This window comes from Carcharhinus amblyrhynchos, chromosome 3, assembly GCF_965287045.1.
Source record: "Carcharhinus amblyrhynchos chromosome 3, sCarAmb.v2.hapA, whole genome shotgun sequence".
Classification (NCBI taxonomy): Eukaryota; Metazoa; Chordata; class Chondrichthyes; order Carcharhiniformes; family Carcharhinidae; genus Carcharhinus; species Carcharhinus amblyrhynchos.
This window is the reverse complement of record NC_137326.1, coordinates 59547050-59574575: the sequence shown is the minus strand read 5'-3', so window position 1 is coordinate 59574575 and position 27526 is coordinate 59547050. Positions and strand designations below refer to the sequence as shown.

Sequence of the window (27526 nt, the reverse complement as noted above, 5' to 3'; positions counted from 1 at the left end):
GATTGGCTCTCATTCAATAAGGTACTGTGTCTGGGGGTACAATGCTCAAAGCTCTCATTCAACAAGGGAAAACACTCACAGGCAGGGGCTGTGCATGGCAGCACAGTGCTATTTATGTGCAAGGCAGCAGTGAGGCCAATATTTGTGAAGTTGAGGGGGGGAGGGGGTGGGCAGGGTGGAGGGATGGGGTGCTAGAGATATCTGGATCACTGTGGGAATGGGGTGCCAGAATATCCGGGTCACTGGGGGAATGAGGTAGTACAGATGTCCAGGTCACTGGGAGGATGGGGTGCCAGAGATATCTGGATCATTGGGGGCGATTGTTGTCGGTGACGTCTGGAGAGGGGGAAGAGATACCAGTGAAGTCTGTGGAGGGGAGAGGGGGGCCAGTGATGTCTATGGAAGAGGGGTAAGGGGCTCTAACAATGTCCATTGGGGGGGTAAGGGAAGGCCAGTGGCCTTCCATGGCAGTGGGTGGGGGGGTACAGGGAGCCTGATAGGCCAGCAATGTGCAGGAGAGGGGTGGGAGGCCAGTGATGCCTGAGGGAGGGTTGAGGCCAGTGATCTCAATGCTGAGAGGTGTTTCAGCAATCTCCCAGAGATATGTGTATGCACAGAGTCCCATTCATTGTGCTGATTTCAGCCTCTTCAGCAGGAATAGGCCCCACCCACTGGCTTTTAATGATAACCATGCTAGTGACCTCTGCAGTGCAAATAGTGTGGGAGATTCATCTTGGGAAACATGCTGGAAAAACCAGCATGATTTACTCCAATTTGACACGCGAATTTGACACATTGGGTGCAATTTTACCATTTTTTGCCTAAGTGTTGGGTGGACTTCAGATCCATCTTTTGGGCGTATTTTCAGCCCCCCTGCAAAATGCTGAGTGAGCCTGTTGCTAGCACATGTGCAGTAGCAGGGGTCTGACAGAAAAGAGAGAGCTGTCAGGCCCCTGCTAGTGCACGCAGCCCGAAGCAGCTCTCCATGGCCGAAAATACAGTCCCCGCCAACCAACCCCCCTCCCCACCGCTCATACCGATCGCGGATCCTGTCTCTCCCCCACTAATCGCTGCAGAGTGGCAGCGGGCCCTCTTTGCCCTCCCCCCCCACTCCCCTGCACTGAGTGACAGTGGGCCCCCTCTTCCTCCCCCCCCCCAACCGATCACTGCAGAGTGCAGCGGGACCCCTCCCCCATTTGCCCCACCCTCACTAGCTGCTCCTCCAACTGCCCTGCCCTTGGCACTGCCAAGTGGGCATTGCCCAGGTGCCCACTAAGCATTTCCCAGGAGCCAGACTGCATTGCCCAAGTGCCAGTTTGGCAATGTCAGTCTGGCACTGCCCATGGGCACCCCCGCCTTACCCTTGGCCTATCTGGAAGGCCTCAATGGCCTCCAGTTCCTCCCGTTCATGAGAGCATGTCTATTCCTTACCGGCGCAAACCTTTTCAGGTAAGGTCATTAGGGGCGGGTGGGGAGGGACTATTGAGCACCGGCCTCCCTAAACAAGTTAAACAGCATTCAAATAAATTCAAATACATTAACCTGCCTCTTGTCCATTTCCAGTGAGAGGCTGACTGTGCCGGAAATCCAGCACTCGGAAAGTGGTGCTGGTCACGAAAACTGGCATCAATCGCGCTAACTGCTTTACCACCACTTCACACCCAAATACAGGCGCAACACAATGGTAAAATCGTTCCCTTGGAATTTTTTGGGAGAACCTTGCCCATGATTTGGTCATCATCACATTGCTTTGGCCTTGGCCTTGCTGTACATAAATTGGTTGCCGAGCTTCCTACATTACAGTAGTGACTACATTGCAAATAAAAATTAAACACCTTTGAGATGTCCTGAAATTGTGAAAGATTCTATAGAAATCCAAGATTTACTTTCTTTTTGTGGAACTGATGCATAGCAATCAGTCAAAAATTCATGAATGTTGGAAATCTGAAGTAAAAATGAAAAACAATGGAAATGTAGTTCAGGTTCAACAGTATCTGAAAGAGCAAAGGCAGGTTATTATTTCAAATGGGACCTTTTTTTGACTACCTTTTTCCATCTGATACTGACCTATCTGCTGTACAACTCCAATATTTGTTTTTCCCATCACTGTTATGTGATTTTAGGATTATTAAGAACCAAGAGTGAAGAAGAAGCAACCTACTTTTATACTGAGTATTAGAATAAAAATACTTTAACACAAGTGAGGATTAAGACAGGTTATAGCATCACTATAAATGAATTGGGAACCATATCTGAAAATTCATATATAGAATATTACAGGAACTGAATAGATTGCTCTGGTTGAGGATTTAGGATTAACACAGATGAACTAGGCAAATAGCCATCTCCTGTGCTCTGATTACTCAGATTCTGCGTGATCTGATTGGCCTTACATTTAACTTTGGTAATTTGTTTTGCAGTATTATTGTTACAACAGTCCAATACCTGTCTCCTGCATTGCACAAGAACTTCACAGAAGCAGATTTCGATTTCAAGGTGGGTATGTTCCTTATTTTTAATATGTCTGAAATAGCACCATATTTCATATGAATGTATTAGTGTGTACTGCACAATAGCAACACCCCATGGGCATATTTTCTCTGGAACTTCCTTCAGACTTACACTTGGTCTTTTTATCCAGCAGACTTTGTCAATACAGATCTAGCTTCAACACAATACTAGTATGGAATTTGTGGATCAACTAGGATAGTTTAGCATTAAGGAAGGGAAAATTGAGCTAAGGTTCCGACTCAGTATTTGGAAATATAGGGATGGATTTTCACAGAGTTGGGGAGACTACATGGACCTTTTAAAATAGCAGATATGACCTGATTCTGGGATTCCAAACCCCACTGTGGGAGATTCGACATGTCATCTACCTCTCTTGAATGAGCCCAAAATGTTCGTGATCATCATTTTCAATTGGATGATTATCCCAAATTCCAAATTGTTAATCATTTTTTGTGTGAAAAATTTCCTCACAGCATCTGTATTGAATTGATTTTTCTCCTGTTTGAGCCTGTGTTCTTTTGACATAGCTTGAAGCAGTGCACCAGACTAACATTGTGCATCACATCTTGTATATTTTTGAAAGGTTTCCAGATGGGAGAAATGTCATTTGAAATATTATTTGCATTGAAAAGGTCTCCCCATTTAGTTAGTCTTAATGGCTGGGATTTTCTGGTCCTTCCTGCCAGTGGGATCTTCCAGTGTCCCGTCCCCCCACAACACCACCAACCCTGTAGCAGGTTCTCTAGGAGAGGGGCCGATTAGCAACGCAAATCGCAAATGGCCATTGACCTGTTATGCTGGCGGCTAATGGCAAGCCACCTCCTCCATGGAAAACCTACCACACATGGGCTGGAAAAGCCTGGCCTATGTTTCATCTTAAAAATGGCATTTTGACATGGTCGTGTTTCCTCAATACTATGCTGAAGTATCAGTCAAATTCATGTTCTTAAATTCTCAAATTAAAACAACTCACTTAAAAGAAGCTTCAATTATTTTATTGTGACAGGATATTTTATTGAATTTTGAAGTTCTAAATTACATTATTTATGTGTCAGTTTAGCTCAGTATTATTACTCCACGCCTGTGTCAGAATATTTTACGTTCAAGTCCAACTCCAGAACTAAGCACATAATCTTGACTGATATTTCAGTATTGTACTGAGTGAGCACTGCACTGTCAAACATGCCAGTTTGCAGATGAGACAATAAACCGCGTCCATCTGCTCGGGGTTGTGTAAAAATTTGATTATATTCAAGGAGTATGAAATTTCAATTGGTTTCCTTGCCAACATTCCTCTCTCAACCAGCATCAATCAACTAATTTAGTGATTATGAGCAATTGTGGTGCAAAATTGCTCATTGGGACTTGAGGAAGTGATTGGATGCTTTGAAATGTGAGTTCTCCCTTCCTATTACATTTCTGCAGATATTTCAAACAAATGTTTCGAAATTTATACATTTATAACTTCAGTAGCCACCATCTTGCTTGCTGACTAGTTTCTCACCAACATTCTTTCCATCTCCCTTCTGATTGGGTATATTATTGTACTGTCTTCTCACAGGAATTGTTCCATGCCCTTTCCTATCTGTGGTGTAATTAGCAAATGCTTGCCAGTCAAACTTCACTTAATTGCAGTGAAATTCAGTTGATTTTGATTTAAAAATCTAACATGTTTTGATCTCTCATTTAAGAAAGTAAACCCATCTGCAAATGTTTAAATTGATCTGTGTTTGATTCAGAAACCTTAGTCCTAATATTGCCACAGAGGTTACACCGCTGCTTTGATTTAATATATTTACTTGTAGATTGTCAACTTTTCAATATCTTCCATTATAACTTTAATATCAACTTCACAATTGTTCTAAATTCAGATAAAGCTATACGTGTAAAATATGTAATACGTTTATAAGAAGAACCATGACAGCTTGCATCGATCAGAATTTGAGAGAACAAGAGAGAAGATGTCTGCCTTGTTGAATTGGTAGAGCACTCTGATCTGGTAACACTTTGGAGAACTTGAAGCTTTTGTTGTACAGTTCTGACTGTCACTTATTTCTGTAGGTGTGGAACTCATACTTCAGTTTGGCTGTCCTTTTTATAAATCAGCCGAGCCTTCAACTAGAGCATGCCACATCTGCTAAAAGGAAAAAGATTCTGGACAGGTGAGTATTGTCAGCTTTGCCATCTGCCTGGAGAACAATGTACATTTTATACTATCAGTCTCTGCAAACAGCTTGAGCTGAGATTCACAACTGTGGCTAAAAGCTAGATATAAAATATACTGTAACAAATAAAGCAACATCAACTATTTGTATTTAGCACTTTTAATGTTATTAAATGTACCAGGATACCTCACAGAAGCATGATACTGCAAAATTTGAGACCAATTCATTTTGGAGAAGATGGCCAAAAGCTTGATCAAAGGTAGGTTTTAAGGTGCATATTGAGGGAGGAAAGATAGATGGAGAGGCTTAAGAAGGTAATTCTAGAGCTTGGGGCCTTGACAACTAAAGGCATGACTGCTAAAGGTTATCAATCTTCAAAATTGGCCTGGAAGCACCAGGAATTGAAGGTCAGTTTCCAGGACACTGCAACCCTAGTGAAAGATCATCGGGATATTAAAATAGTTTTTTTTATTGTTTTCATTGAAAATGGAGGGGGGAGGAGGGGATGGGGAAGGCCACATGGCTGACAGTCAAGTATCATCCAACTTGGTAATGAGTCTTTTTGCTTTCCACTTGTTGTAGGAAATCATTGCTTCACAAAGATGAATGTATTGGCTGACTAATGGCTGGAGCCTGGGGCTGCAGATTTAGATTGTCCATGCTAAATTGCCCTTTAGTATCCAAAGATGTGCAGGTTAGGTAGATTAACCATGGTAAATGCGTGGGATTACGGGAATAAAGGAGGGGGTGGATCTAGGTAAAATGCTCTATTGGAGAATCGGTGCAGACTCGATGGGCTGAACAGCCTCCTTCTGAACTGCAGGGATTCTATGGTTCTATGGATCTTGAGTTGGTTATCATTAGCATATACGTGGAAATAAACTTCTCTGTTTTTGGATGATATTGCCAAAGAGGAAGCTTTAGGTGAGAAATAGGAGGGAACCAAGAACCAGTCTCCCGAGATAGATCCTTTGGAGATACTAAAGGAACAATGGATGAGCGCAAACGATTGCAAGTTATATTCTGCCTATGTTAGAATGGAAGATGGTAAAATTTGATCAGAGTAACATGAAAAAATTACTAATTTACTTTTCTCCTAAAGGGTGGGGTCAATCACTGCGTGAAAGAATAGAGCATATTTGTATTTTAATATTTGCTGTGTACTGTCTTGACCTTTATTTTTTCCATATTCCATTTCTGGCAGGTATGGTGACATGAGAGTGATGATGGCCTATGAACTCTTCAGCATGTGGCAGAATCTGGGTATGGTATCACTGTTTTGACATTTGATGGAAAGTAGATGATGTGTTACAGATATGGGCTGCATGCTGTTGTTCATTGCTGAGGGAAAGGTTAAGACATATAATGCAGAAAATAACAAGGTTGAAAAAGCAAAAGAGGGTTAACCAGGGCATAGTAATTGGGCCTATGAGGTGATAGTAACTATATTTAGCACAATGGAACAAGTCTTGAGGATGAACTCAAGCCTTTTATGGGGATCCTTATTGGTTCATGGTTTTGATTTTGGCCAGTATTGATCCAGAATTCCTATTCATCCATCATTCTACATTTAATAAACAGTGTGCTCCAGATCAATGTGCTTACTTTTTACAAAGAACTGAAGGATTTTTTTTTGTGGCAAAAATCAAATATGGAGTTTAAGGTAAAGTACTCCCTTTAATAGAGTTCAGGGGGAAACAAGATATTTAAAAGGAACTTCCTGTTGGACCTTCTTCTGTTGACATAGTGGGCAAATGAACCAACTGGGGGGGTACTCAGTCATACACACCCAAGTGGATCTTAGGTGAAGTCTCCAGTCTATGCAAAGTACAATCTGGATGATTGACCACCATCTGTTACTTTTGATTTTGGCTTTTCAATATACTGAATTAAAAGCTACAGTTATAACACTCAAATGCCATACTAATGCTCCCAGTTCCCAACACATAGTGATTACTGGAACCCAGCTGACACTTCTAATAAGCTGAGAAACTCTAAGGCCTGAATTTCCGCAAGGCGGTGAAGGTTTCTGGCTTAACTAAAATGGAGCAACTGACTAAAATTTGGATATCCTGCCCCCAAGCACTCACAATTTGCTCTATGGGGGGGTGGGGAGGAAGGGCAGGGGGGAGATGGCAGCAGGTACAAGGGCAGGTTACAGTTTGTATATCAGTGGTTCAGAGAGGCGTCTGTAAATGTAAAAGTGAAGCTGCCTTCAAACAGATCCAGTCTTCAAACCATGATTTGTGGGCTTTAAACTTTTCAAGAGAAGGTTTAAAACTGCTGGAATTCCTTAGGGAATTACAGAATCCTTTTGGAGAAGTCCAGAAACACCACTGGGAAAGGTAATGTACCCTTTGGAAGTGTTTAGGTGCTCTTTGGGAGAGATTGTGTGCCCTATGGAATTGTTCAAAATAGGCAAGAATGTGTGTAAAAAGTGAATAAAGGCATTGAAACTGTCTACCTGAAGGGAACTGTCAGGCTGTTGTGGGAACTGTCAGGCTGTTAAAGGATTTAAATTGGAACTGTGAAGGTATTTGGAACGTCAAGACATTAAAGTCTTCTGGTCATTGAATGTTTAAAAAATAAACATTCTGGAGATTAAAAGAAATCAGTACTTGCTGTTTCACTTTGTTTACTAACATAAGCCTGAGGGTTACCATGATACAAATTGTGCTGTGTGACCGATTTCACAGCTATCATTATCACGGGGGGGGGGGGGGGGGGGGTGCCTGCTAGTTCATGATTTGATTGATAACTCCAAGTGATAATAAAGTCTTTAATGTTAGGCTAAGCATACAAATGCTTGTTCTTTTCAAGGAGTGAACACTTCAATTAAACATTTGTTTTTATAAGAAATTGCAGTAAAAACTGGAGTAAATCCCACTGGGACTTTCAGAATGGATCTCCCACACTCTGTGCAGTGCAAAGTGTAATAGCATGAATCTCACATAAAATCATCAAATGGGGCCTATATCCGCTCAAGAAGCCGGCAGCACAGTGCTGAGTGGATCACTGCACATGCGCTAATCTGTCAGCACAGAGATTGGCGCATGCGCAGTAGCTCCAAACGGTCAGCCTCCCAATTGTTAGCCAGCACCGTGACCCAGCATCACTGGTTTACTGAACTCCGTTCCGCAGCGCCCCCCCCCCCCCACCGACCCTACTGCCAAATCGCTGGCCTCCTGGACGTGCTCGTGCCAGCCTTAACACCCCACCTCTCAGTCTGCCTCAATCATCCCCCCATCCCACCCTGGCAGTACCCAACTCTGCCCATCCCACCATCCCAATCCCCTCAGCAGGTCGACGACTCCCCATCCTGATGGCTAGCCCCAATTGCTGGCCTCCTCCCTCTGTCAATGCGTGGCAGAGTGGCAGTGAACCCCACCTATTTCATCTTTCTGAGGTCCCACACCCCTCTCAGGCCTTTCTCCCTTGGCATTGCCCAATGCCTGGTAGGCAGTGCCGTGGTAGTCCCTGGGCATTGCCACTTTGGTTAATGCTGGGGCACAGGCTGGCACTGCCAAGCTGGCAATGCCCAGGGGCACCCCCCTTACACCCAACCTCCTGGGAGGCCTCAATGGCCCCCACTTCATTCCAGCAGGGTTGGGTCACCAGCTCCTCGCAAATGGGAAGCTATTGTAAACCTTGCTGGAGTGAAACTCTCCTGGCGGGGCAGGAGACACTAGCGGGCCTGGAGATTTCAATGCTGGGCCAACTAGTTAAATGAAAATGCTAATTTAAATAAATTATACAGCTCCGCACAAATTTCTGATGTGGATCAGGAAATCCAGCATCTGGAGACTCCCAGAGGCCATAGTGCGCAGCAGGGGCCTGCTAATGGCCTCCACTTAATTCTGCCCTACTAAGAGAATTGTCCCCATAAGCAATTAGAACTTCATTTTATTTGAGCACAGTCTGGGTCCTGAGACCTGCCCATGGGTAGATACTGAGTGAGTTCGCATGGAGGATGTAAGGGAAAAGGGTGATGGGTGAGGGTCATGGGTTGGCATAAGTTGGCACTTAAGTTGGAATGATCCCTATAAAGGGCCAGGGTGTTGGTAGAGGGACATAGTTTGCTTGGTCTATTAAAGCCTATATGGTATGGGCAGAGGGATCTAGGTTAACATGGAGGAACCATGGGGTTGGGTGGGTGGAATGAGGTGGCATGGGTTGACATAGGTATGGGGAATATGTGAGAGGATGAATGGGTGTGAGGGGTAAAGACTGGAGAACTTTTTATTTATTGTTTTTTTCATAGCTGGGTAGAAATTTCAGATCATCAAAGCCAGCTGTTGCACTACACACCTCTACACCCACCAGCCCTTCTTCCCATGGGATAGCATGAGTAACTCCTGTTAACTCCCGCCCCTCAGAATAAAAATTAAACCATCTGGATCAATTTCTCCTGTGCTAGGTTTGCAGAGTAAGAAGTCCCATAACAGCAGGTTAAATCCAACAGGTTTATTTGGTAGCAAAAACCACATGGAGGAGCCATGGGGTTGGGTGGGTGGAATGAGGTGGCATGGGTTGACATAGGTAGGGCTTGGGGAGTATGTGAGAGGATGAATGGGTGTGAGGGGTAAGGACTGGAGAGCTTTTTATTTAATGTTTTTTTTTCATAGCTGGGTAGAAGTTTCAGATCATCAAAAGATCAAAAGAATGGCTTTTGCTACCAAATAAACCTGTTGGACTTTAACCTGGTGTTGTGAGACTTCTTACTGTGTTTACCCCACTCCAATGCCGGCATCTCCACATCATTAGATTTGCAGAGCAGGACATTTTCCTGACTCCACAGTCTTCATTCAGAAGTGAAAATTCAGACCCAAATATAAAACTGCATTAGTGTTCTGCATTAGTACTATCCGGGACCAGTGGAAAGAGCACTGCCAGAATCTCCTCAATCAGGAGTCAACAGTACCTGACAAAACTACCAAAACAATCTCTTAACAACTCGACTGATCAAATTTGGATCAGCTGTCAAGACTTGCAGAGATACAAAAGGCTATCCAATAGATGAAGATAAACAAGGTATGGTCTAGACAACAGTCTTGCAGAGATCTATAAAATTGGTTGTCATGAGCTCTCATTCAAACCTTTTCACAAAAATCTGAGAAGTCAATGCTGACTTCCACAATGCCAGCATTGTTTAATTTGTCAAGAATGGTGTTAAATCAATTTGTGGGAATTATAGGCTTATCACTTCTGTCCACAGTGAAGCATATTGCCACATGAATCCATTTGAACTACCTCATACCCATCAATGGGGACCCAAATCTTTATTGATTTGTCAAAAGCCTTTCACTCCATCAGGAAACCCTTTGGAAATCTCCTCCTGAGATTTGGAAATTCAGCAAAATTTGTTACTATCCTGTGAGGGATTCTTGCAATGGATTGGAGACTGAACTCTTCTTTCATCTGATAGGCATTAAGTAAGGCTGTGTGATTGTGCCAACGTTCTTCACTACCCACCTTAGCGTGGTCATGAACTCATTCATGATCAACTTCCAGAAGGGGTCATAATTGAGATTTGACTCAACCTCAACAGGCTGACAGCCAAGACTAAGGTGATCCTCAAAATTATCCATGATTTATAACATGCATCAAATGTGCTGTTGCGGCCATACTGCAAGCAACATGTTCAACCTCTTCAATTCTGCATTGAAAAGATTGGTCTGTCATCCAACATTAGCAAGACCAAAATCCTCCACCTGCACTCCCCTGAACAAGCATTGACACCTCCAGCTACTATTATTGATAGAATAACCTTAGAAGTCATTGAGCAGTTTCCATGTCACAGCAGCTACCTTTCTGAAAAGGTTACCATCACAGTCAAGATCCAGTACCGAATCAGCTGTGTCAACACAGCCTTCCAAAAATTGCACAATTCTGTCTCTGACAACAGAAATGTCCATAAAAGGACAAAGGCTTTTGTTTATCATGTTGTTGTTATCATTACCTTTCTATATGGCAGTGAGACTGGGATCACCTACCAAAGGCGTCTCCACACACTGAAGGATTTCCACTGGTAATATTCTCCACAGAATATCCAAGTCAAGTGGGAAGACAGGAGAACAAATCCCAGCATCCTCAGTGAAGTCAGTTTCTCCATGGTCATGAGAAATCTGGACACTGAATCTGCATCCAAATAATCCAAAACAGATCCTCTCTTTACAATTTAAACTGACACTCAATCTCTAGGAAGACAGAAAATATTTTAAGGAAACCTTGAAGGCTTCATTGAAAAGGAGACAACTTCATATTGGCATGTGGGAGGGACTTGCTACAAACTGTGTCATGTGATAATGCCTCATCCAACTAGTTACACCAAAGTCATGTAAACTCTGAGGATGGAAGGCCTTGAGCCAGGATTCTGCTCTCTTGCCTTCAACTTTTGTCGCTTCTCTGCAGCAGAGTTTATGTGGTCTTGTCCTCTTTATCCAAAAACCTATGGCCCCATATTAATCTGTTGAAGATAGTCAAATCATGAGGCCCGACAGATATCATCCTCATTTTGAGGAACTGGCAACAACTACATTGCGGCCCCATTATAACGCGATGGTTGGGGTTATTGTGAAAAAAGCTGGGTCACGCTAAATCAGGGTTCAAGAAAATCAGCATTCAAACTGACCCAATGTTGACCTAACATCCTAAAACACCTCTATTATCACCATATGTGACCTGTTTTTTGCACGTTTACCATCTGACAAGTAAATTACCTTGCGGAAGAATTCCGCAAATAAATCATTATTGTTATAGTAGAAATTAAAACACAAATTAATTTTTAGTAAAGCTTTTTAATAAACAAAACAACAACAGTTTATTTCTTAAAGAAATGATCAAGTGTTCCTTGCTTGAATGTAACATTTCGCTGCCTGCGAGTGAAATCTAGAATACTTCTGAGTTGGAGGATTTTTATATGGTTCACCTCCTGGGTCTCCAGCCAACGGAGGCTAACCTCGAGGTGTTCAATGGCTTCAGACACTTTTGGAGGGGTGGAGGCTCTTCATTATCATCTTCTTGTGGCTCGAGAATCAGTACACTTGCCTCCACCGGTGCTATAGTTACATCACGGACGATCTCAGCGTCCATCAGATGCTCATATGTTGGGCATTAGGTGTCAGAAGCGTGCCACTGGAGTCGCTCTTCTTTGCTGCATTCAGACAGCCTCTCTCCCTCACACACATTTCTTCTGTGAAACCATTAAAATCTGGCATGTCATCATCTTCCATGGTGGATTGGTGTCATGAAAAGGCTGGCCCCAGACCCTTTTCCCGAGAAAACATGAAATTAACTCGCCAAAAACTTTTCAGTTCCCCGGAAAGAGCAAAAAAAAGGTTCAATGATTCATCACGTTGTATCCAAATTCACGCTAAATTGGGGCGTGTAAAATCAGGGTTTCACTGTACTAGTTATATCTTTCTGCTTTCTAGATTGTGTCAAAAAATAGTAGCATGGTATCTCTATGCATTGCACATACTCATATCCCTCCATCCGATCTGTGGCTGTCCACATTACAAAGAACAACGCAGCACAGGAAACATTCCCTTCGGCCCTACAAGCCCACGCCGCCCATTTTAACACTCAGTGAGTGCCTCATTCCAATCCTTCTTCTACCTATGACTTTTGTCTGCGCCTCTTGGACTCTACAATATAGGGGTGCAAATTTAGAGAATTATATGTGCACCAGATTAAGGAAGGTCTAATTTAGGGACAATTTATTAACACCAATCAGCCTAAAAGCACGTTTTTGGGGTGTGGGAGGAAACCGGAGCACCCGGAGAAAACCCATGCAAGCACGGGGAGAATGTGCAAACTCCCACAGACACCGACCCAAGTCAGAGATCCAACCCGGGTCCCTGTATCTGCACAGCAAACAGTGATAGTCACTGAGCTGTCGTGTTGCCCATCAGTTGGTCCAGTTTAAGCGTACATTAACGACGTGAAGCACTAGGCAACTCTCGAAGCAACATCCAAGAGCAGCCCTCGCACGACCCACCGCGTGTATTACCTCAGGGTATTACAATTTCCCAGAGCATCACTCACTTGACTGAACAAGTCTCCATCTACATCAGCTTATAGTGATGACAGAAGCCAATTAGCCAACTAATTTCTACTCTCCTTTTGTCATGGTCCTTTCTGGTGTTATATCTAGACTCTCAGTGCTGTTCTTACTTTTTTACTCTTTCTTATCAATAAAGCCAGTCTTCTCCTTCACAGTTTGAATTTTGGGAACTACTTCGTAACATGTCTGACCTCTGCTCACAACCAGACCTCTGAAACCCAAAATGCGACATATTCACAGACTGCAGACATCTCTAATTCCAACGGTTTATGGTTCTGTTTCCGTGTACAAGTATCTATATGGGAAATAAGAGGAGCAGGATCATTCATCCCCTCAAACCTGCTCTGCCATTTAACTAGATCATGGCTGATCTTCTATCTCATCACCATCTTTCCAGACTATCCCTGTATTCCTTGATTTAATTGCTATCTATACAGACAATGATTAGAATGTGGAACTAACCAATAGTCAGTCAGATCACTTAAGGAAAAACTGGAAATACATGAAGGAAAAAGGAATAGAAGATGTGCTAATAGTGTTCGACAAAGAGAAATGGGAAGAGGTGCGCATAGTCCATAAACATCAGCCTTTTCTATGCTGTAAATTCTGTATAAATTTATGAATATGTTAGGAAACAGATACAAAATTACTGAATAAAATGCCAGAGTGGTTTTCATTGCAAATCATATGGTAATGCAGATTGAAATGCTCTGGTAAGGACACAGCACAGAAGAAGTCTCCTATACCTCTCGATTTTCACCACGTTGAAAAAATGGAGCTTAGGTAGGCCTTTGAGAGCTCTTTTATATCAACAAGCTTAGCCTAAGCTAAAGTTCTCCAGATTCAAACTGTTTCTACTGTTGAGATAAATTCTGATTTAAACAACACAGTTAAGCAGTATAAGACCCAAAATGAGATATCCAGACTGAAGTGAAAAAATGTGGAGCAGTGGAAACTGTAGCAGAGTCCAGTAAAAGATATTTAAGGCCAGAATTTTGCTGCTGAGGTGGGTAACTTGATTTGGGAAATTTTTCAACACAGCGCACCTATCTTGGGAAAAGTGCCCCAAATGGCCCAATTTTGACTCCAGAAATGTGGATGGAATAGAGTCAGGCCTGCCACTACTGGATGCAGAAGCTGCTCAATGTCAAGACAGGCTGGTTAAAAGGGCTACCTTAGTTCCCTGGGACTTCATCCCAGTTGTTTTGTTAAATTTATAGTCCTCTAGCCCTTACTGTTCACACTCCCTCATTTACTCCCCGTGCCCATCTCTATCCTCCATTCCAACCATGTTCACCCCCATACATCCCCCGTCCCTTTACAGCAACTATAGTAACACAGTGGCAATTCATGACAACTCATGACTCCCACCTATCATTCTTTGCTCTTACACAGTCTTTGCTAACTCACCCAGTATCAACGATGGACAGACCTCAGGAGTCATTCTAAGATGAAAGAAAATAAAGTTCTAAATAGTTATTACAGAGTTTACTCTATTTTCTATGTAATGGCTAGAACAAAAACTTTTTTTTAACACGCTCTGATAAAGCATGTCCTGTGGACTGAGTTTCATTGGTCCAACTGATTAGTAATTTGTGCCTTTGTGCTTCACACCACAGCCCCTTGCCACTTTCAGCAAAAACGGGATGTGCCGAAAATGTGAATGGGATTTTGGATGTAGGTTCCATCTGCTATTTTTAAACGTTCATAGAGCCATGAAGACTCTGCAAAATCTGGCCCTTAGTATCCATTTTGATAATCTGGGTCAGAATAATATTGGAGGTGGGGGGGAAACGTTTGGCACCCGCCCCCCGCCCCCCCCCAACCCTTCCCCGGCAAACATGTCAGCCTAGAGCTGACCTATTCTATGCTGACCTGTCCAGCAGCCATAAAGTGATGCTGGGTGGACTACAGAGAACTAAGCAGGGCTTCTGCCCTTCATTGGAGAGGACGTCCTAGCTTCTGGAAGTGCCAGCCAATCAGATTGGTCAGTAGCTTTTTCAGTCCTGGCAGAACTAGGAAGATATTTGGCAGCTGCTGGGACTAAAGGAGAAAAGGAAGATCAAGGCCTGTGGATCCCCAGAATAGTTAAGTCCAAAGTGATGGACATGGAGGGTTTGGGTAGATTAGGGAAGGAGGTGTGGGGGTGGATTTAAGGGAGCGAGTGAGTAGAAAGGAAGGAGGGGGGGGGGTTTGACCTAAAGAGGGACAGCTCTGCGATCAGAGGAAGGCAGCCCCCAAAGAGCTTGTCAGGTCTGCCTCCTGCCCGCACCACTTTCTGCTCTTTAAGCATTTGAATTTTAAAATTGGGCTTCCACACCCACCCATTTGCCATACCAAATGTTTTATGGCATGGGAACTGTATTAGCAGGGTCAGTTGGTTACAAGCCTAATTGAACTTCGATTATCCATTTAAATGTTGTATGGGTTGCCTATTTCAGCACTCACCCACTCCCATGTTACAGGGAAGACTTGAAGGGCAAGGTGGTGGGCTGGGCACCCCCTGTTTTACGTGCTTCATCCATGGAAGTATGCCTGACGGGGACTCAGAAAATTCATCCCGCGGTTTCTTGTGCTAAATTAAATAATCTCCCAGATTTTAGAGCCCACCACTTTTATTAATTAATTTTAAGTATCACCATCAAAAAATTGTGCTTCACATTCTCCTTGCTCATCTTGTTAATAGGTTGTTGCATATGTGATTTATAAAATGCTACTCAGCTCTATCTTGCATTATTTTTGACAAATATGTATGTCTTTTTTTTTGAAGGTGATAATAAGATTCATTTTATCCCAGGGATGATTGGTCCCTTCCTGGGTGTTACACTGGTGCCACAAGTTGAGGTACGGAATGTAATGATCCCAATCTTCCATGACATGATGGACTGGGAGCAGCGAAAGAACGGCAATTTCAAGCAGGTAGGCTGAGTGAATATGTGCAGATGGAGAGAGGATGGACTGTTAAACAAGTGTTTTTGATTCTAAGAGCTAGGTTTGGGTGGTTAATTGGTTAATGCAGTTATAGAACCTGGGTTTGAATCCTGATTTTTAGAAGGTGTCTTCTTTACAGGAATTCTTAAAGCATACAGCTGAAGAGTGAAAGTTCTTTTGCAAAATGCAGAATAGCAAAAAATCTAAAGTAGAGAACTGAAGAATTATGAAGGTAACAGAAGGCCAATCTGCAGCAATATTTTTAGGGTTTGATAGATGCTGTCCTCTGGAACCTGACACAATGAAAATCTCCTCTATTAGCTGTAAGGGTCCTGTGTGACATGTGTTTGGAAGATCTTTGAAATGTTTTTCTACTTCCAAAGTGCTGTATAGATCCAAGTTGTTGTTGAGCGTGTAACCACAGGAATAGCAATTTTCAATCTGATTCAGAGGTCACAAAATGGCTACAGTGGGAGATGAAACAATACCACGTTAGGTTGTTCTTCTAAGTTGCTACTACAGGGGGAAAGCTTCCTCAACATCTTACTTGTGTTGGTGATGCTGGCGTTAAATACTGAAAATTAAAATGTTCAAATCTTCAATATCAATAATCCCTTATCTTAACAGATGAAAATATTTGCAATATGAGTAATACACCTTTAAATCAAGAGATTCATTTTTATTATGTTTTAGGGGAGTAACCCCTGGTAAGCAATATTTTGTTTTGCTAATTCTTGTTTATTAAAATGAGTCTAAATCATTCAATGACTGGGAGTGAGGGCCTTAATGCCAAAGAGGAGAAATTAAATTTATTTTCAGTGAAAACAGCCAAAATTTCCCCACCTGAACTTGAAAGGCACAAAGCACAGAATGCACTTTAAAAGTGAATTTACACTTAGTTGAACACTCAGCTGGCTTTGTGCGTAAGCTTATTCAGTGAAATACCTGTGCAAGAACTGAATCATAGAAGTGAAGAATGATTACAGCAGAGGCGGAAATGAATTGGTCTTTTCTGAGCAAGAACAGTTTGGCCAGTCCTGCTACTTCCTTTCCCTATAGCTCTGGAATTTCTTTCCCTGCAACGCTTATCTGATACTCTTTGCAAAGCTACAATTAAATCAGCTTCCAAGAGTCTTTTAGGCAGGACACTCCAGATCATAACGGTTTGCTACAAAAAAAAGTTTTCTTGACATACATATTTGTCAAAAATAATGCAAGATCTTTAGTTCTTTTGATAATCACCTTAAATCTGTGTCCTCTGGTTCTCAACCCTTTGACCAATGGAACAGTTTCTCTTTATCTACTCTGTCCAGAACCCTCATAATTTTGAACATCTCTATCTAAACCCTCTCTTCTCTAAGGAAAGTAATCCAACTTCTCCAGTTCATTAATGTGACTAAAGCCCCTCATCCCTGAAACCATTTTCCTAAATCTATTCCACAGCCTTCACATCCCTCCTAAAGTGCGATGACCACAATTGAGCACAATACTTCTGTTGTGGCTAACCCAGTAATTTATATAAAGATTCATCATTAACTGAGTAGAGAATTATGTGAACTCAAAGTTGGGTGGAATTCTCCCATCTGGGACTAAATCCTAAGGCAGGATTGGGAACAGGAGTATTTCCCACTGCAGAGGTCAGTGGGACATTCTATCTTCTGGCCACAATCTCATTAATACAGCCAGGATGTAGCACTGTATTCCATGGCAGGGCAGGCCATGGTGACTTGAGTGCTGGCATTGTATCTGAGTGCTTTATTGAAAAAGCGTCCAATATCATTTACCCACCATTGAAGGAAGAAGATGGACCTTCTGAAAAAGTTGAACTTTCAGGAACATTCAGGCTGGAAGATGGACATCCTGAAAAATAATATGGATCTCCAAGAACAGTCTGAAGCTGGAACATGGACCTCCTTGATGACACCTTACCTGAAAGATCCACTGTAGATGCCCCCTCCTACCCACTGCTGTGGTGTTGCTCTTGGCTTCCATCCCAAGCTAAGGGGACAGCCCCAGGTATTATTCAGGTGAATCCCAACTTTTGCACGCCATGTTGTTTCAGATATGTTTTGGACCATTGCATTAGCAGGATGTAACTCAGTTTCGTGCTGGCCTCCAGCGGGTTTTCAAATCCGGCATGGAGGGGACCAGCAGAAGATCATGCAGAAATTCATGCTAACATGAAACTCAGTTTTAGACTCCCACCAAATTGTCCCCAACTGCCCATCATTGAATCCATCAGTGGGACCATGGGAGAATTCTATCTATTAACTCTGTTTCTCTCTCCTCAGATGATGTCAGGCCTGCTGACTTTTTCCAGTGTTTTGTGTTTTTATTTCAGATTTCCAGCTTTGCTTTTTTTGCTTTTATTGATCATTAATTTCCTTACTTTTGTATCCTGTGCCTTTATTGATAAAATCCAGGATCTCTGTGCCTTTCTAAACCACTTTCTCAACCTGGCCTGCTACACTTAGTGATTTGTACACATAATACCAGGCGTCTCTGCTCATGCACCCACTTCAGAATTTTTTCATTTATTTTTTATTGCCTTTCCTCATTTTTCTGACCAAAATGCATCATATTACACTTCTCTGTGTAAAATATAAGCTGTCACATGCCTGCCCATTCCACCAATCTCTTTATGTCTTCTTGAAGTTTATCACTATCCTCCTCGCACTTCACTATATTTTAAACATTTTGTGTCATCTGAGAATTTTGAAAGCATGCCCTGTTAGAATAAAGACCAAGACATTTGGATATTTGAAGGAAAGTTGTGGGCCCAGCACCAATTCCTGGCACCCCACTGCACACCTTTAACTACTACTTGTCACTTAATTAATTTTTCAGCCATGCACCCACTGATCCTTTTACCCCATTGCGCTTTAACTTCAGAGGAAAACTTACTGGGGTCGATCCCCCCCCAAAAAAGTTCTAAGTGCTGAATTCGTGAGAAAACTGGGGTAAATCACAATTGTTTTTTCAGTGGAAGTTCACACTCGAATTTTCCACACTCTTTGCAGAAGCCACAATCGTGAATATCGGTAAAAGCTCTTGGGACGGAGCCTATCCATGCCAGAGTCAGACAGTTTCGGAACTCTGCGCATGCACAGTGGCTCTGAACTGTCAGCCTGCACTTTGCTGGCCGGCTCAGAAGCATTACTGGGTAAGCCAGACCCCACCAAACCCCCACTCACCCACACTCCCATCCAGGAGCACCCCTATCTCCGCTCTCCTCCCCCCCCCCGGCATTTACGATCCCCCCACACCTTCCACCCCAGCAGACCATCCCTCACAGGAAGAAACCCCTCCCACCCCAGCAGGCTCCCCCCAGCCCCCACAGGAGGCAGACCCCCTCTGCAGGCCATGCCGATCGCTGGCCTCTCTCCAGCCCCATTGATCTCAATGGCAGAGTGGCAGCAGGAACCCCCCCCCATCACTCCTAGGCCCTATCCCCTTGGCACTTCCTGATGCCTGGTGAGCAGTGTCAAGGTGTCCCCTAAGCTTGGGCACTTTGCCCCTTGGGCAGTGCCAGGGGCACAGGCTTGCAATGCCAGGGTGCCCATGTCCAGGTGGCACCTCCCCCTGCCACCTGACCTCCTGGGGGGGCTCATGATTGCCCCGCCTTCACTTCAGTGGGGTCTCCCACTAGTTCTCCAAAAAGTGGGGAGCTACTCTAAATCCTGCCGGAGTGAGGAGAGAGATGCTATCGGGACTGGAGAATTCAGTCCTGGGCCCGATAATGACATTTGAATTACACTAAAATAAAACTAGAATAACTTATCTGCCATTGCCACCGGTTTCCAGCGTGATCCCGACTGCGCCGTTAGCCAGCGCTGGGAGATGCGCATGCATTAGAAACACATGCGCAAATACCATGAATCACACACGCGTGATTCTCCCAGCCCAATGCACTAAAATACTAACACATCGGGATGGGAGAATCACTCCCATTACGTCACACTTTATCAAATACCTCTTGGAAGTCCATATACAACCAACAACGTTACCAAATCAGCACTCTCTGTTGCCTCGTCAAAATTTTCAGTTAAATTAGTTAAATACAATTTGCTTTTAACAAATCCCTGCTATCGATTCTTAATTAATCCACACTAGCCCAAGTGACTGCGAATTTTGTCTCGAATTATCATTTTTAAATGTTTCCCAACAGCATATTAAACTGACCAGTCTGAAGTTGCTTTGTTTATCTTTATACTCTTCTCTGCTTCATCTGATTCTCTTTCTGTTTCATTGTCATTGTCCGGCTTTGGTGTCCTACATTTCCCTCGTGTCAGAATGTAATTTGACCAGTGTGCCTTCTAAGCATTGATGGTGTGTAGCCATGCAACAATCATGAATGTGCCATACAGTTCATCAAAAATGGACGCACAAAGCAAATTGAAGTTAGGGGGACATTGACTTCAACTGTACCTGAACCATTTCCTCTTCAAAGGCAGCCTGTTGTTCCATTGCAGTTTTTCCAGTCAATCTTTAATGACAGTTTACCCAGGAAAAATCTGCTCTGAACTCACGTAAACTAGTCTTCTTCCAATTAATCTTTTGGTTGCAGCATTTTTTGGTTGAGACATTAAACCAAAGTTTTATCTTTCCTGGGTGTAAAAGATCCCTTGGTACTATTTTGAAGAGTAGCAGGGGGAATACTTCCTGGTGCCTTGACTAATATTTTTCCAGCAACAGTTATCATAAAGATGATTTTCCCAAAATAATTCTATGTGTCCAACAATGGAAAAAAGGGAGGTTGTCCTGGCCGTTTTTTCAGTGAGCTGAATCTCAGTTAGTTGTAGCACTCTGTGCAAAGCAGAAGCTGTCACGCGCAGGGGGGGCGGCGGGTGATGAGTAGAGCATAAACTTGCAGAGAGGCCGGCAGTAGAGTGCTCAGGGGCCACTGCATATGTGCCTAATCTCCCAGTATACTGGGAGATTTATTTACTTTCTCCCTATAAACAGGGCCTTCCCCCACGTGGGAATAGCTGGTGGCATGCTAGTGTGCCAGGCTGGCACTGCCAGGGTCCCAAGTTGGCAGTGCCTGACTGGCACGGCCCATGGGGCATATACTCCCCCACCCCAACCTCCCGGGACCCTGAACCAGTCCCACCAGTGAAGCCATCACATCTGGTACCCATTGCTGGGGAGCAGCTGTGATCCCTGCTGATGTGGGCCTCCACAGTGAGGTCAGAAAGCCAAATGAGCCCAGACAATTGCACCCGGAGTTTGCTAAACAGATGTAAATGACATTATAAATATTAATATCAGCTTCGCGTCCTTCCCTTCGGGCGTGAGGCTGGTCACATCATAAAAAATGGTCCAAAAGATCGACCTGCTGGACACTGGGCAAGAATCCAATTTTTTGGGTCCTGCTGAAATGTTCTGCCCCACTACACTACTTGACCAGTGCAGTGGGGCAGGAAAATCGCACCTCATGAAAACAGATTACCTGATCATTAATGCATTGCTGATTGCAGAATTGTGCTGTGGCCAAATTGGTTTCTGCATTTCCCACATTAAAATGACTACATTTCAAAGCACCCTTGTCTTTCTTTCTCTTTCTCCCTCTTCCTTTCTTTCTTTCCTGCTCCCACTTTAAGCATCAGCAATAAAAACTCTTATCAACCCACATGAAGCAAGCTGCTGAGAGCTTTAGCAGCACAAGGGATAGAATTCCTGCAGATCGGGTTTGTGGGTCACAGGATTCCAAACTATCGGGGAGAAGGAATATCTGAAGGTATGGCCCACGTTTTACTTCCTGCCATTTTTCTGTTACAGGTAGAAGCAGAGCTCATCGACAAACTGGACAGCCTGGTGTCAGATGGAAAAGGAGATGAAAATTACCGTGAGCTCTTCAGCCTCCTGTAAGCATAACTGAGAGAGGCTCAGTCACATTAAAGTGAAATGCTTTGAAGTACTTTATTGTAGAAGAAACATGGTATTCAGCTACAAATCAGTCAATGGTAATTAATAGGGGAACAAAAATGGAGACCTTGCAAAAACAAACCTATTATTTACCGTGATAAAGTATAGCCTTTCTCAGCATAGTCCTCAGAATAATTATAGACCAGTCAGCCTAATCTTGTTGGTTGTTGTGAGAGACAGTATAAATTGTCATTTAAAATGGCATGGATTTGTTAAGGAAAAGTTGCGTCTGACTAGCTTGATTGAAGTTTTTGTGGACTTAACAAGGAGAGTAGCGCATTTGATGTAGTCTACATCGATTTTATCACAGCGTTTGACAAAATCCAACAATGCAGACTGGTCAGAACAGTAAAGCCCATGGAATTATAATGGAAAGTAGCAAGCTGAAAATTGGCTCAGTGGCAAGAAATGAAGGATAATGGTTGATTGTTTTTATGACTGAAGGCTGCTTCCAATGGTGTTTGACAGGGTCCTTTGCTTTTCATGGTACAAATGAATTATCTAGACTTCAATGTAGGAGACATTATTATGAATTTTGTAGGTGATATAAAAATTGGTGAAGCAGTTGATGTTGAGAAGAAAAGTTCTAGCTGCAGAAACATATCAGTTCACTGGTCGGGTGGACAGAAAAGTGGTGAAAAGAATTTAATCTGAGAATCTGGGGCAGATGGTAGCATAGTGGTTAGCACTGCCGCTTCACAGCTCCAGGTCTTGGGTTGGATTCCCAGCTCGGGTCACTGTCTGTGTCGAGTTTGCACATTCTCCTCGTGCCTGCGTGGGTTTCCTCCAGGTACTCCGGTTTCCTCCCACAGTCCAAAGATGTGCGGGTTAAGTTGATTGGCCATGCTAAGAAATTGCCCCTTAGTGTCCAGGGATGTGTAGGTTAGAGGGATTAGTGGGTATAATATGTAGGGATATGTGGGTTGGGCCTGGGTGGGATTGTGTTCGGTGCAGACTCGATGGGCCAAAGGGCCTCTTTCTGCACTGTATGGTTCTATGATTCTATGATTCTAAGTGAAATAATGCAGTTGGGAAGGTAAACAATGCAAAGGAATGTACAATAAATGATGGGATATTGAGTGAAGATAACGAACTTAAGGACCCTGGAGTGCATGCCTACAGATCACTGAAGGTAGCAGGTTAGGATGAAGTGGTTCAAAAGGAATATCAGATATCAACTTTATCAGCTGAGGTATAAAATATGAAGCAAGGAGGCTAGACTAGAACTATATAAAATGCTAGTTCGACCATAGCTAGATCACTTTGTAGATTTCTGGTATCATATTAAAGCAAGATATGATCGCACTGCAAAAGATGCTGGGGAAGTTTCGATGGCTGTTGTGAAGGATCGCAAATTTTAGTTGAGAAAGGTTGGATAGGCTGGGGTTATTTACTCTGGAACAGAGGCGGCTAAGAGAAGATTTAGAATCATAGAGACCCTACAGCACAGAAGGAGGCCACAACCAAGCTCTATCCCCTTAAACCGGCACCCCCCAAACTATTTACCCTGCTAATCTCCTGACACTATGGGGCAATTTAGCATGGCCAATCCACCTAACTTGCACATTTTTGGAGTTTGGAAGGAAACCAGAGCACCACAGGAAATCCATGCAGACACAGGGAGAATGTGCAAACTCCACACAGACAGTCATCCAAGGCTGGATTTGAACCCAGGTCCCTGGTGCTGTGAGGCAGCAGTGCTAACTACTGTGCCACCATGCCACCCCAGAAATTTAATTGGCATGTATAAAATTATGAAAGGCATAAATAGAATGGATAGAGCAAATAACCCTTTTCAGTACCAAACGTTTTTTGAAACTTGCACATTAGATAGTTGCTACAAATGATTTATCCCTCTCCTAATAGATATTTCCTTTAAAGGAGAGGTCTATAACCAGGGGTCATGAATTTAAATAATTGGTAAAATCATAGAAAGTTTACCACTTGGCCCATCATGACTGCGTCAGCTGTAAAACATTTTAAGTGAACTGAGGATTTCTGCTTCTACTCCCCTTTCAAGCAGTGAGCTCCTGATCCTTATCACCCTCTGGATGGAAATACTTTTCCTCATCTCCCCTCTAGTTTTTTACCAATCTTTTAAAATCTATGTCTCTAGTCAGTGACCTCTCTGCTGAGATAAATAGGCCATTCCCATCAACTGTCTCCAGGCCCCTCAAGTTTTGTATGTCTCAATCAAACCTTCCCTCAGCCTCCAGAATGATCAGAAGGAAATTGTGGAGAAATGTTTTCATCCAAAGAGTGGTAGGGCTCTGGGACTCACTGCCTGGCATAGGAGAAACAGAAACACTTATCACATTTTTAAAAAATACTTGGATATGCATTTGAGGTACTATAATCTCCTGGCTCTAGACCAAAAACTGGAAAGTTGTTTTACATCTAGCGCTGACATGTTGATGACTCCTCTTGTGCCATCAATTTTCTGTTTCCAAATAATTATAGTGAAATGATATGGTATCCACTTGTATAGACTTCCAGTGGATTAAAGGAAAGGGTATGGATCCCCAAGCAAAGACCTTCAATCACTTACAGTAAAAACCTACTTCATTCCGTCATATAAACCCCAAGCTACTTTTAGTGAAAGGGTACTGCATTCCCCAGCTTTGAGCTCCAGTCTATTTTCAAGAAAGCAGAAAGCATAGGAAGATATCAGGTACTACACGAGGCAAATGGGAAGTGTTTCAAGAGATTTGGGAGGAGGAATGTCTGACATTGATGAACTGTGTTAATGGAAGAATGGCAGAAAATAATTAATTAGGAAGTGAATCAGAGGGTAAATAGAAAGTAAATGAGGCATCTAAGAATGTAATGGGCACTGTTTATGTACATGCAAACATCATTGAATACCAAAATCTGCTATATCTGGTATTGGAAGAATGAAGAAGAGAGAATCAGAGGGTCCTAATGAGGAGACCCTAACGTTTTTATCTTTTTCTCCTCAATAAATACCAGAAGTCAAAATATATCTGTTCGCCATTTTGCAACGTTTTCTTCAAGGAAAGTAATTTGACTTTTCTGGCCTTTCTTCAAAACCTAGAATTCAAAGGCATGAATCACCCTGTTCCCTGAAATCTTTTAAATGTGTGGCTATATCCATTTTAGGTTAGGGTGACTGGAATTTGACATTGATATAATGACATAATGTCAATGTAGTTTGCCTTGACCAATATAATGTCCACCAAGTGCATTCCAGTATACAGTCAGGAAGGACTTGCTCTGGAAGCTCTCAACATCAACTCTGGACCCCATGAAGTCACATGGCATCAGGTCAAACATGGGCAAAGAAACCTCCTCCTGATTACTATCTACTGTCTTCCTCAGCTGATGAATTAGTATTCCTCCATGTTGAACATCAAATGGAGGAAGCACTGAAGGTGGCAAGAGCACAGAATATACTCTGGATGAGCAACTTCAATGTCCATCACCAAGAGTGGCTCAGTAGTGCCACTACTGATTGAGCTGGCTGAGTCCTAAATGATATCACTGCTCGATAGTTCTGTGCAAATGGTGACAGAACCAACAAGTGGGAAGAATCTACTTGACCTCATCCTCACCAGTCCCCCTGTTACAGATGCATCTGTACGTTACAATATTAGTAGGAGTGACCACCGCACGATGCTTGTGGGAACAAAATCTGATCTTAGGCTCCACCTCCATGCTAAATGGGATAGATTTTGAACAGATCTAGCAACTCAAGACTGGGTATACTTGAGGTGCTGTGGGCCATCAGTGGCAGCAGAACTGTATGTGGCCACAATCCGTAACTTCATGGCCCGGCATATCTCCTAGTCCACCATTACCTTCAAACAGGGGTTCAACACACCTAAAAATGAGATGTCAACCTTAACGCGCATGCCAAGCAAGAGAAGCAGCAGGAGACAGACAAAACTGAATGATCCCACAACCAACGGATGAGATCTAAGCCCTGCAGTTCTGTCACATCCAGTTGTTAATGATTGTGCAAATTTAAACAATTAACTGGAGGAGGAGGCTTGAACATTTTCCCCCATTCTTAGTGATGGGGAGCCCAGCACATCAGTGCAAGAGACAAAACTGAAGCATTTGCAGCAATCTTCAACCAGAAGTGCCAAGTGGGTGATCCATCTGGCTTCCTTGTGAGGTCCCCAGCATCACGGATGCCAGTTATTGGCCAACTAAATTTACTGCACATGATATCAAGAACCAGCTAAGGCAGTGGATACTGCAAAGGTTGTGGCTAGACAACGTTCCAGCGATAGTACTGTAGACTTATACTTGCAGCCCTGGCTAAGTTGTTCCAATACAGCTACAGCACTGGCATCTAAACAACAATGTGGAAACCCACCCAGGTATGTTCTTTCCACAAAAAATCCAACCTAGCTAAATGTTGCCCAATCAGTCTACTCTCAATCATCAGCAAAGTGATGATTAGGAGCGGTAATTGACAATGGTGTCAATTGACACTCAGAAACATTCTGCTCACTGACACTCAGTTTTGGTTCTGTCAAGGCCACTCCCATCTAGACCTTATTACAGCCTTAGTGCAAAAGACCTGAACTTGTGAGGTGAGAGTGACTGCCCTTGACGTCAATGCAGCATTTGACCAAGTGAGGCATCATGGAGCCCTTGCAAAACTTCAGCTAATCAGGGGAAACTCTCTACTTTTTGGAGTCATACCTGGCACAAAACAGGATGGTTGTTGGCAATCAATCATCTCAGTCTCAAGACATCACTGCAGGAGTTCTTCCAGATAGCGTCCTATGCCCAACCATCTTCAACTGTGTTATAAAAGATGTTTGCTCTGTCATATGATCAGAAGTGGGGATTGTCACTGATGATTGCGCAATGTTCCGCACTATTCGCAATTCCTGAGATACTGAAGTAGTCCATGTCAATATGTAGCAAGACTTGGACAACACTCAGACTTGGGATGATAAGTGGTAAATAACATTCGCGCGACACATGTGCCAGGCAATGACCATCTTCAAAAAGAGAGAATCCAACCATCTCCCATTATCATTGCTGATCCTCCACTATCAATATCCTGGAGGTTACCAAGTTTATGAATGTGGGTGTTGGATATGTACAATGGTTAGTTTGGCTTTTTTTAATGCCTATGAAGAAATAGTAGTTTGCCAACATTATCTAGGCTTGTATGAAGAATGGTACTGGAACGTACTCCAGGTTGAACGCTTTTGTTTTGATGTTCGCATGTTTACTTACACAATTATGTAAAATGACAAACTATTGCAATTTAATTACTGGCTCCAAGTCCAGTCTGATAATCATAAGGAAAACACTTTTTCTCCCCACTCCTGTCATTAACAATGTAATATCTTTCATCCTTCAATTTTTGCTCAGGTATCTTGTGCTAGTTTTTTAAATGTCAGCACTAAGTAATAATTATGAGGAGAAATCATAGAGTCCCTACAGTGCAGAAGGAGGCCATTCAGCCCATCAACCCTGCACCAAGAACAATCCCACCCAGGCCCTATTCCCATAACCCCACGTATTTACTCTGCTAATCCCCTGACACTAAGGGTCAAATTAGTATGGCCAATCCACCTAACCCATACACCTTTGGAGTGTGAGAAGAAACCAGAGCTTCCGGAGGAAACCCACGCAAACACAGGGAGAATGTGCAAAGTCCACACTGAAACCCGAGACCGGAATTAAACCTGATGCTGTGAGGCAGCAGAGCTAACCACTGTTATTTTATTGTATTGCAGGCAAATATATCATGTCCTTAGCATCCACAACCCTTACCCTGAGCATATAGGCTGTTTGCAACATCTACGTGTTGCCTTATCTAAGATCAACTAATTCAGCATGGACTGTGGATCTTCTTGGACTTCCTGGTTTGCACAGCACAATTTCTCAACTTGTTGTACTTTTTTAATTAACTGAGCTTTCACAGGAGACGGTATGG

General features: G+C 43.1%; 1 protein-coding gene across 5 annotated transcripts in view; it reads left to right on the top strand.

Moving 5' to 3' along the window:
• Positions 1-27526, top strand: part of dock3 (dedicator of cytokinesis 3) — a 965674-nt gene that overhangs the window by 779738 nt on the left and 158410 nt on the right. For all 5 annotated transcript variants that reach the window (XM_080184500.1, XM_080184509.1, XM_080184492.1 and 2 more), the window contains 5 exons: positions 2421-2496; positions 4573-4673; positions 5881-5939; positions 15512-15660; positions 21454-21539. In XM_080184500.1, coding sequence (XP_080040626.1) covers positions 2421-2496; positions 4573-4673; positions 5881-5939; positions 15512-15660; positions 21454-21539 — 471 coding nt within the window. The remainder of the gene's footprint in view (positions 1-2420; positions 2497-4572; positions 4674-5880; positions 5940-15511; positions 15661-21453; positions 21540-27526) is intronic.